The sequence below is a fragment of the Meles meles genome, chromosome 17 (assembly GCF_922984935.1).
Source record: "Meles meles chromosome 17, mMelMel3.1 paternal haplotype, whole genome shotgun sequence".
In the NCBI taxonomy this organism is placed as follows: domain Eukaryota; kingdom Metazoa; phylum Chordata; class Mammalia; order Carnivora; family Mustelidae; genus Meles; species Meles meles.
Window position 1 is genome coordinate 52,596,372 of NC_060082.1, and position 12,061 is coordinate 52,608,432.

Consider the following 12,061-nt stretch of genomic DNA (forward strand, 5'->3'; position numbering starts at 1 on the left):
AGTATAGACATTTTAACAGTGTTTATTCTTCTGATCCATGAGCATGGAATGCTCTTTCATCTTTTTGTGTCTTCTTCAATTTCTTTCATGAGTGTTCTGTAGTTCCTCAAGTATAGATCCTTTACCTCTTTGGTTAGGCTTATTCCCAGGTATCTTATGGCTCTTGGTGCTATAGTAAATGGAATCAACTCTCTAATTTCCCTTTCTATATTTCCATTGTTAGGGTATAAGAAGGCAACTGATTTCTGTACACAGATTTTGTATCCTGCCACATTACTGAATTGCTGAACGAGTTCTAGTAGTTTGGGGGTGGAGTCTTTCGGGTTTCCCATACAAAGTATCATGTCATCTGCGAAGAGAGAGAGTTTAACTTCTTCATTGCCAATTTGAATACCTTTTATTTCTTTTTGTTGTCTGATTCCTGTTGCTAGGACTTCTAGTACTATGTTGAACAACAGTGGCAAGAGTGGACATCTTTGTCGTTTCTGATCTCAAAGGGAAGGCTGTCAGCTTTTCCCCACTGAGGATGATATTCGCCATGGTTTTTTCATAGATTTTATGAAGTTGAGGAATGTTCCTTCTATCCCTATACTTTGAATCCTTTTAATCAAGAACAGATGCTGTACCTTAGCAAATGCTTTTTCTGCATCAACTGAGAGGACGACGTGGTTCTTCTCTCTTCTCTTACTGATTTGTTCTATCACATTGATTTGTGAATGTTGAACCACCCTTGCGTCCCAAGGATAAATCCCACCTGGTCATGGTGAATAATCTTTTTAATATACTGTTGGATCCTATTAGCTAGGATCTTGTTGAGAATCTTGGCATCCACAGTCATCAGGGATATTGGTCTGAAATTCTCCTTTTTGGTGGGGTCTTTGCCTGGTTTGGAGATAAGGGTAATGCTGGCTTCAAAAAAAGAGTCTGGAAGTTTTCCTTCTGTTTCTACTCTTTGAAACAGCTTCAGGAGAATAGGTATTATTTCTTCTTTGTATGTTTTGTAGAATTCTCCAAAGAATCCATCAGGTCCTGGGCTCTTATTTTGGGGAGACTTTTGATCACTGCTTCATTCTCATTACTAGATATTGGTCGATTCAGGTTGTCAATTTCTTTCTGATTCCGTTTTGGAAGTTTATAGGTTTCCAGGAATGCATCCATTTCATCTAGGTTGCTTAACTTATTGGCATATAACTGCTGATAATAATTTCCAATTGTTTCTATTTCCTTGATGTTAGTCATTCACAAATGAATATTTTCATTCATAATTTTATTAATTTGGGTCCTCTCTCTTTTCTTTTGGATAAGTTTGGCCAATGGTTTATTGATCTTATTGACTCTATCAAAAAACCAGCTTCTAGTTTCATTGATGTGTTCTACTGCATCTCTAGTTTCTATCTCATTGATCTCTGCTCCGATCTTGATTATTTCCCTTGTTGTGTTTGGGGTTGGCTTAATTTGTTGTTGATTCTTCAGTTCTTTAAGGTGTAAAAAGAGCTAATGTATTCTGGATTTTTCAGGTTTTTTGAGGGAAGCTGGGATGGCTATGTATTTCCCCCTTAGGGCCACCTTTGCCGTATCCCATAGGTTTCGGACTAAAGTGTCTGGTTTCCTAGAATTGTTTAAATTCTCTTTGGTTTCCTGATTGATCCAAACATTCTTAAGCAGGGTGGTCTTTAGCTTGCAAATGTTTGAATTCCTTCCAAACTTTCTTGTGGTTGAGTTCCAGTTTCAAAGCATTGTGGTCCGAGAATATGCAGGAAATAATCTCAATCTTTTGGTATCAGTTGAGCCCTGATTTGTGACCCAATATGTGGTCTATTCTGGAGAAAGTTCCATGTGTGCTGGAGAAGAATGAGTATTCTGTTGTTTTAGAGTGGAATGTTCTGTATATATCTAGGTCCATCTGGTCCAATGTGTCATTCAATGCTCTTATTTCTTTATTGATTTTCTGCTTGAATGATCTATTACTGAGAATGGCGTCTTAAGATCCCCTACTATTAATGTATTCATATCAATATGACTATGTTGCTTAACAGTTGTCTTATGTAGTTGGCTGCCCCCATATTGGGGGCGTAAGTATTTTACAACTGTTAGATCTTCTTGGTGAATAGACCCTTTAAGAATGATGTAGTGTCCAGGGCACCTGGGTGGCTCAGTGGGTTAAGCCGCTGCCTTCGGCTCAGGTCATGATCCCAGGGTCCTGGGATCAAGCCCCACGTTGGACTCTCTGCTCAGTGGGGAGCCTGCTTCCCTTCCTCTCTCTCTCTTTCTGCCTGCCTCTCTGCCTACTTGTGATCTCTGTCAAATAAATAAAATCTTCAAAAAAAAAAAAAAAAGAATGATGTAGTGTCCTTCTCTATCTCTGACTACAGTCTTTAGTTTAAAATCTAATTTATCTGATATGAGAATCACTACCCCAGCTTTATTTTGAAGCCCATTGGCAAGAAAGATGTTTCTCCATCCCTTCACTTCCAGTCTGGATATATCCTTAGGTTCCAAATGGGTCTCTTGTAGACAACATATGGATGGGTCCTGTCGCTTTATCCAATCTGCAACCTTGTGCTGTTTTATGGGAGCATTTAGGCCATTCACGTTGAGAGTGATTATTGAAAGATACATTTTTATTGACATCATGTTGCCTGTGAAGTCCTTGTTTCTATAGATTGTCTCTATAAATTCTGTTCTATGTCACTCTTGAGTTCTTTCTTCTTTTATAGAACACCCCTTAATATTTCTTAATATTTTATAGAACCCCCCCCCCCCTTAATATTTCTTGTAGTGCCGGCTAGGTGGTCACATACTCTTTTAAGCCTTGCTGGTCTTGAAAGCCCTTTATCTCTCCATCCATTTTGAATGTCAACCTTGCTGGAAAAAGTATTCTTGGCTGCATGTTCTTCTCATTTAGTGCCCTGAATATGTCTTGCCAGCCCTTTCTGGCTTGCCAGGTTTCTGTGGAAAGGTCTGATGTTATTCTGATGGACCTTCCTCTGTACATAAGGAATCTCTTACCCCTAGGTGCTCTCAAAAGCTTTTGTCTAAAATTATGATTTGTCAGTATCACAATCAAGTGCCTCAAGGTCTTTCTAGTTTGTTGATCTTTGGGGGTGTTCTTTCTACATCCAGGACAGGAACGCTGGTTCCATTCCCTAGACTGGGAAAATTTTAAGAACATGCAATTCTTGATCTTGGGGTCGTGAGATCAAGTCCCACATTAGATGTAGAGATTACTTCAATAAACTTAAAAAACAAAAACAAAAAAAAAAACAGAAACCCTTTCAGGAATCCCAAAAGATCCAAACTCTTTTTTTAAATAATAATACAAAACTTCATTTGGTTTTTCAGCCTCATTCTTTGACAAGTAAACAGTGTTTTTCAGAGGCTGCCTGAAGTGTGAGAGCATGTCTCTAGTAGGTATACTTGTATACTCCTGTGTTTCAAGCATTTCTGTTTTAATTTCCAATACAGCATATTTCAGTAGACACTGGAATACTCAATAATTGTCAAGAGCTTCAAGTCGTCCCAAAACCAAAAAGTTTAAGAACCATTTCTCTAAGATACAAAAAAAGCCTCGAAAGCACATGGATTACTCTAAATTACAACTTTACCAATTTACCCTAAATAAGTCACACAATAATCTAAAAACTTCCCACTTTCCTGAATGATTACATTTCAGCCCTTCAATCTTCAAAAAAATCACTAGTTCACTAATTCTTTATGAATAGTCAGAAACAGAACTATATCTAAGGCCTTATATCTCTTCATTCCTAGTCACAATCTTTCTAAATACTGCAGGTCATCCTCAACAAATAAGACTATGTCCCCTCAATCAACATATTGTCCTCTTCTTACAGAAAATGTTACAGGTGTTAAGTTGTGCTTCTAGCAGGTTAATTATACTTTCCTCTGACCTCTAATAAATAAACAACTCTTTGAGAATTTTCTGAATAATCCCTATAGTTATACCACACCTGTACAGTGATAGGAAGAAAGAGGTAACTAAATCTGCTCCTAAAAACAAATTAGATTTAGGGGCATCTGGGTAGCTCAGTCCGCTAAGCGTATGACTTTATTTCTGCTCTGGTCATGATCTCAGGGTTGTAAGATCAGGTCAGCCCAGTGTTGAACTCGGTGCTCAGCAGGGAGTCAGCCTGAGATTCTCTCCCTATGCCCCTCCCCCCCTCCAAAAATTAATAATTTATAAATTATAAATTTATTTTAATTATATATAATTAGATTTATAATAAATTATAAATTATAAATTAATTGATAAATTATAATAATAAATAATTAAAATAAAAAATAATTAGGGGTGCCTGGGTGGCTCAGTGGGTTAAAGCCTCTGCCTTCGGCTCCGGTCATGATCCCAGGTCCTGGGATTGAGCCCCGCATCAGACTCTGTGCTCAGCAGGGAGCCTGTTTTCCCCTCTCTCTCTGCCTGCCTCTCTGACTACTTGTGATCTCTGTCAAATAAATAAATAAAATCTTCAAAAAAAATTTTTGAATAAATAAATACATATAAAAATAAAAACAAATTACATTTGAAGGTGTATAACATAAAAAGTTTAAAAAGCTAAGGAAAAAATTCTTCCACATTATTTACAAAGGGACCCAAATTTATAACAGTGTTCCAAAGTCCTCAATCTGCAATCTTCCCTTTCCACACCATTTTTAATTCTGAAAACACTGCATTGACTGAAACATAAAACCAAAAACAAAACAAAAAATACTATTGTTTTTCTATTTTTAAGATAATAAAAGAGCTAAAATTTTAGCACAAATCAATCAGCCCACAGCAAATAATAAAACCCCTATAAATATTTGTTGGAGTGAATAAATAATTTAAGGCATTTATTCATGAGCTTTGTCAGCTTGGCTTCTTTCAGCACTTACTAGGTAACAGGAATATGGGAAAAAGCAAATGACAACCCTAGTGAACTCTGACACTCTCAATCCCAAAGGCCAGCTCAATACCAGGCAACCCCACAAACCAGCTTGAGTTAAGCTGCACAACTTGAGCAAACTCTTCTAAATCTCTTTTTATATGATTTCCCTATCAAATACAAAAACAAAAGCTTCCTATGTACTTCTAGTATGTGTATATTTATTGATGAATTATATCCTTCCACAACTGTGTTTTTTATTTTTTTTAAGATTTTTAAATTTAGGGGCGCCTGGGTGGCTCAGTGGGTTAAAGCCTCTGCCTTCGGCTCAGGTCATGATCCCAGATCCTGGGATCGAGCCCCGCATCAGGCTCTCTGCTCCGCGGGGAGCCTGCTTCCTCCTCTCTCTCTGCCTGCCTCTCTGCCTAGTTGTGATTTCTCTCTGTCAAATAAATAAAATATTAAAAAAAAAAAATTTTTAAATTTATTTTGAGAGAGAGAGAGCGAGTGCATGAGCAAAGGCAGAGTGCAGAGCAGAGGGAAAGAGAAAATCTCAGACTCCACTCTCAGGGCAGAGCCCAACATGGGGCTCAATTCCAGGACCCTGAGATCATGACCTGAGCCGAAAATCAGAGCTGGACACTGAACCAACTGAGCCACCCAGGCACCTCTAAAACAGAATTTTTAAATAGCTTCTAAAAGCTGAGACAATGATAAAATAAACAATTTTTATCTTTCACTTATATATAGTACAAAAATATTTTTAATCTAAGAAATTTTCAATAACAATACTTTCAGAAAACTACTGAAAAGCTTCATTTTTAAAAGCTTTATTTTTAAAACCTGAGTTTAACATTTTGTGATACAGTATTTCAAAGGTCTAGTTCAAACTTCAGGAATTAGTTGACTGGGAAGTTTAATTATAATGGTTATAAAATGATAAACAGACTTGACAAAGACAGGACACTTGAAATACTAAATATATGCTTAGTGTGAAGTTCATTGTGGATGACAGTGGATGTAAAATCTTATTTCAAAGAATTATCTTAATTATTTTGAAATATTTTTGGCAAACTTCTTATCCAATCTATTAAAGTATCATTGTTTTTATCTGTAATTTGGCTGACCAAAAACTAGAACTAGAAGTAGACTTGTCAGCTCTGCCATTTTTTTTGTTCACATGTGCTTGCTTTAGTGGTATTATTGTTGAGGCTTCTTTACATGAGTCTTTTTTTTTTTTTTTTAAGATTTTATTTGTTTATTTGACAGGCAGAGATCACAATAGGCAGAGAGAGAGGAGGAAGCAGGCTCCCTGCTGAGCACAGAGCCTGATGCGGGGCTTGATCCCAGGACCCTTGGATCATGACCTGAGCCAAAGGCAGAGGCTTTAACCCACTGAGCCACCCAGGCGCCCATACACGAGTCTTTTTAAGTCTAAGTCACATCCATTTTATAAGAGTTAAGTTTAGTCAAAACTAGATAATATCCATAAATTCTACATACCTATAAACTAGATGAATTGATATTTGCTGAAAGTGAACAAACATGTAAGAAAACTATTAGCAATCCTTTTCTTTTTCTCAGAATACCTAACAAGGTCATCAAATTGATCCACTTATTAAATATTAGTAAAATTTTATTTCTTCCTTGTCTTACTCATAAAAATGCATATAACAAACAGTTCTAGTATTATCTTCTCTTAATCCACGAGACTTTGGGGTACTCTCCTTTGGGAAATATGATACAGATATACTTAAAACCCCTACCAGCACAACTCAATCATTCTCTCAAATGCCTTCCAGATTATGACTGGATTTGAAGCCAGGACTAATTTTCCATGGTCACCACAGGTCAAGTAAGATTCTTATGTTCTTATGATCTGGGCCTTCACCCAAAAGCTGATCCAAAACCAACCTTCAGGGATAGATGGACAAGTATAATCTTTCCAGGATCCTCACCCTAACATACTTCATTATACAAACATAATAAAGAATAATAATAGGTTCCTCTTTTATATAACATTCATTTATTCATTTAAGAAACATTGGTAAGTGCCAGGCATCTTATTTACAACTGTTATCTTAAATATGCCATACAGTACTTATACTTGCAGAAGTGCCTGAAAGAAAAAGTGGTTTGTGCCCCATTGGGTGGCCAAACTGGAAATTTCAAACAAGTTCCAGCAAGACAAGTTAACCTTAATGAATCAACATAATACCTATGGGAAATTGAAGCCTGCAACACAAGTGTTCTCATGGGATAGTTCTATAAATGAAAATCACAATAATGTCATGAAAATGTGTCCTTACACTTGAAAAAAAAGGATGTATAGTTTACACAGAATCTCTCCTTTTCCAAATCCTGCAACAACAACAAAAAATCAATCCAGGATTATCACTTCTTATTTAAATTAAATAAAAGTTTCACTGGGTCAACTTTCCATTCACAGACTAAAATCTCTTCAAATTTTTTCTAAAAGAACTTTAAAATACAAAAATGCTATTAATAATAGTCCTAGAAAACAGAGAGGGAGGCAAACCATAAGAGGCTCTTAACTATAGTGAACAAATGGAGGGTTGCTGGAGGGCAGGTGGGTAGGGGATGGGGTAACTAGGTGATGGGCATGAAGGAGGGCACTTAAAGTAATGAGCACTGGGTGTTGTATGCAACTGGTGAATCAATGAATTCTACCTCTGATATTAATACTACCGCATGTTAATTAAATTGAATTGAAATTTAAAAATTTGTAAATAACAGTCCTAAATTTAAGTTTTGTCTTCTTCATATATCAAACATAATTAAACCATAAAAACACAGACATTTAAAGCTAGATGGGTCCTTAGGAAATATATATAGTCCTGTGAGTTTAGAAACCATCAAATCCAGTTCTCTCACTTTACAAATGAAAAACCTAAAACCCAGAAAGAGGAAGTAATTTCATCAGGGTCACACAGCTAGGGTAGCCTGACTCCCAATGCTTACACTTCTATGCTCAAGAGATGAGCTATCTATAAATGATCCCCAACAAACAACTTAACCTCCCTGGACTTTAGATTCCCTGTCTGAAAAAACAAGAAGGTAGTGTTTAAATTCCCTTTAAAATCCTGAAATTTAGATACCTCATTATTTTGGTATCTTAAAAAACTACAATATACGCTGAAAAAAAAAACCTTCCTATTTCCTGAGAAACCAAAGCAGCACAGGACCCTAGGGATGAAAACACAAGTCAGCAGCCTAAGGCACCAAATATATTTGCTTCTTTTGCTAATATGCTGTAAAATATTAACACCATCATACTAGTAGTCTATGTGGCTGAAACTGGTCTGTTAATTTTGATTAATCAATTACAGAGCTCTAAAATTGCAATCACTGATTCTTAATTTTTTTTAAAGTGTTCTCATAAAGATTTATTGATGTTCTATTTTCTACGCCAAGATTTAAACTCAAATAGATGACTGGAAAAGGGATGGTCTCTGCTCATTTGTGTTTATTCTCTGTAAAAAACTATTCACACATGGATCAAATAGATTTTCTTTATATGGTTTCTTCTTGTTGCTCTCTTTTATGCTTTATTATTCTCCCTATGAAGACAGTTATGAACGCTACAATTTATTTAAATTAGAAACTCTAGTAATTATTAGGGTATTGATGAGTCACTAATATTGATAATTTTTAACATTCCAAAAACCAAAAAGCATTAAAAATTAAACCAAAAACCTATGAACCATAATGGAACTTCAAAAGTTCCGGCCCTATACTCTTATCTTATGGAAAAGGAAAGAGCTCTGAAAAGGCAAAAAGATTGTCCCTAGGGTCTCATGGCTAACATATATAAGAACTAGCCTTTATTGTTGACCATATATACACAATAATACAAATAATTATAGACATTAAAACAAAATTTTCAGTTTCTAATGCTCTGCCTATTTCAAATAAAATTTAATGTAGTGAAATGACATAAAAACCAAAGAAGCTGAACAGTTCATTGTGGTTCACAGCACTAGAAAGCACCCTAGCTACACATCAGGGGTAATACCCCAAAATTTCACCACGAGTGCTTGAAAAAAAAACTCAAGTGTCTGTTCTACTAACAGTGTTTCAGGGCACAATCTTCATATATGAGAAGCTACATGTTACTGCTTTATAAGAAAGTTCTTTTCTCTAGCAACAGCTATCCTCTTTTAGGAATCATTTTTTCCCCAAAGTTTTTAAATTGCCAAAATGCCTGGACTCTGAAAACTCCTATCTATGCCTCTTTAAGTATTTTTAAAGAAATAGCATCAGCTCTTGAGAAACAATATACAACACAGATCTCAACCCTATTTATAAAAAAAAAAAAAAATGTCTTTCAAGTCTCCAATTCACAAAGTCCCCTTTATTTAATTTTACCTACCAAACAATGAGTTTATCTGGGACAGGAGTCATGTAATAGGGACTTTGCAGAACAAAATTTCAATTATCCATAATAAATGAATTTTTTAAAAAATAATTTGTAATTGCCCTAGGAAAGATAATGCAGTCACACTCCCTCTGTAACCAACCTAACCAATTAGTGTTAGTGTCTAAACGGAGTATGTGAATGAGAAGTCTCAGAATTACTGTGGTTACTCCAGCCACAAAGCTGACATTACAAATCAAGAGGTAATTGAATTTTCAAACTAAATCTTATGGCTCCCTTTCCAGTCCCAGATATTCCAAATTAATACAATCCTATGAGACAGTTAAGGACTGTAATACTTAAGACGAATCACAGCATACAACCAGCCACTATTACTTTTGCCCAAATTAAGCATTCCATACTACGTAACAAGTATAAGATGCTGCTTCGGCATGCTGTGTTCTATGCCTCTATGAAGAACTGGCAGTGGTGCTGAAAATTACTACTACAAGATGAAAGACCAATACCCTCCTTTCAATAAAAACCATCATCTGGACTCTAGCCAAGGTTTTAAAACTGACCAAATGTTATTAGAAACAATAAATCCAAGAACTCCACAGGCTGAAAAGCTAGTGCCTTATTTCATTCTTACAAAATGTAGCCACAAAACACTATAAGAAAATTAAGTGACAAGAAAACATTAATAATTCTGGGTGTTTCATTTCTGGCAATAATCAAATACTGCATTTTACAAGGTGAATTTATTTTACAGTCTTCTAGGTTTCCCTTTCTTCAATTATTACATCTGCTATATGAAAAATAAACTTTGTGCTATTGCCTAAACATACTATCAATGAACTTAAACAGAAATTAAATAGAGAACTAAAATATTTTAATTCATAAAATGTAGCTAACATATTTGTGTTCGTATTGATTTTATACTCTTTGTTCCTGCACATACATAGATGTGAATTCCTGGAGGTTACAGATAAGTCTTTCTTTCTCTATCCAGGCGCTGAATTGCCAGCTACTGAGAAAAACCTATTGCGGTGCTTAAAGCTCTTCAGGTACCCTGCCTTCTGAATATATAAATGGGTTCATTATCTTTACTTTTCCCTCTATTAATATACTAATGTAAGGTTTCTTATCAGTACCTATGGAATACTCTCAAGGAGCTTTTATCACAGAAATGGGGGGGGGCATGGTATCTGCAATACACAGGTATGTTTTAAAAGTACATTGTTTACAATACAGTAGTTTTCTCCCTAGCTAACAAAAATCTTAGGAGAGAAAACCTGAACATTTTAAATATTATCGTCTCTTCCCTTCTTCCCCTTTCCCTTCACTCCGTTCCAAAACAGGAGAGTCAAAACCAGAGATGTGATTACTTTGTATACTTCAGGCAATCAGTAAAAAGACCAGTCACCGTCTTATCAAAACAGAATAGACGATTACAATACGTTTGCATACAGTAACCACCGCATATGTGATACACATTTAAATCAAGTTTCAACCCTGTTACAAAGCCTTTGTCAACAGTGGGCAAGTGGGGAAAAGCAGAAGGGCTCTGTGGAATGAAGAAAATCACTAAAGGGGCTTATCTCGGAAGAGAAGGGTTCCTCGGTAAGAGGTGAGCAGAGAGAAACAAAACCTAACCTTGGCGAGGGGGCGCTCGCCCAGGGTGGGGACGAGAGGTCAGAGTGAGCGGGGAGGAGGGGATCAGCGCGGAACCGCCGCGACCCCGGGCTGCCCTCCCACCCCGACTCCCCAACCTGCGGCTCGCCCTCCCACCACTATTCCCCAGCCCGGGCCGAGCTGTGCCCTCCCTCCCGGCCCGCCGCCTGCATATCCGTTACCCCGGTGGCAGCGGGGGAGGGGAAGGTCAGCGGGGCCCAGAGGGGGCCGGCCGCGGCGGGGATGCCGCAGTGGCTCCCCGCCGCACCGGGTCAAAGTCCGCCCAGGCGCGGGGAGGCAGCGGGAGCGGAAGGAGGCAGCGGAGGTCGGGACTGGCGAGATGGTGGCCCCTCCGAGTCCTCCCACACCCCGGCGGCCGCCGGTACCTCATACTGGATGTATTGCTTCCTCCACTCGGGAGTGATGTGCGCGGAGAGGTGCTCGGCGAACTTCATCCTGCCGTTTCCCCCTCACTCCCACTCGGGTCCAGCAGTTACAGGCGGCGGCGGCGGCGGCGGCGGCAACAGCGACTCCGACTCCTCCCCACATGGGCCCCGGCGCGGCACGGCGCTGCGCTTCTCTCCTCCTCCGCCGCCGCCGAGGTCTCCTCAGAGCCGCCCTCCCGCCATCTTCCTCCTCCTCTCCATAGCCCCGCCCCGCCCCGCCCTCTAGACGTCATCCCCATGGTAACCGCCTACGCCGCACCGACGAAAGGGGCAGGGTAAGGGGCGGTGTTTGGGTACATTCCTCGAAGCTCCGCCCCTTCTGGGCCGAACGTGCGGGAGGCACCTCCCCTGACCTCTTCCGTCTGACTCCCATTGGCCTTAGAACTGCACTCTACCGCCCGCCTGGAAAGCGGCCGTGTTGTTATTGCAATTAATATTAATACTGTAGCAAGAATAATCCACACAAGACGTTTATATTTGCAAAGAGTTGTGCAAACAGTTTTTCATTTTAGTATTTGTTCTTCATACAACTCTTAAGGATGGATCAACATTAATCCAAAGTGAGTGAGTAAAGCAGATTAAATAGTTAAGAATCAAACGTATTTAAAGGAACTGTATTGTACACGCTTTAGGCGCTCAATAAATGCTTGTTGGATTTAATTAAAGATTACAGTGCCCAAAAT

The 12,061-nt window shown here is 38.3% G+C and overlaps 1 protein-coding gene across 1 annotated transcript in view; it reads right to left on the reverse strand.

Annotated features, from left to right (window-relative positions):
• The window catches only part of XPR1 (xenotropic and polytropic retrovirus receptor 1), a 244,176-nt gene extending 232,616 nt beyond the window's left edge, over positions 1-11,560 (reverse strand). The window contains exon 1 of the mRNA XM_045982852.1: positions 11,319-11,560. Coding sequence (XP_045838808.1) covers positions 11,319-11,387 — 69 coding nt within the window. The 5' untranslated portion in view covers positions 11,388-11,560. The remainder of the gene's footprint in view (positions 1-11,318) is intronic.
• Positions 11,561-12,061: the final 501 nt, after the last annotated feature.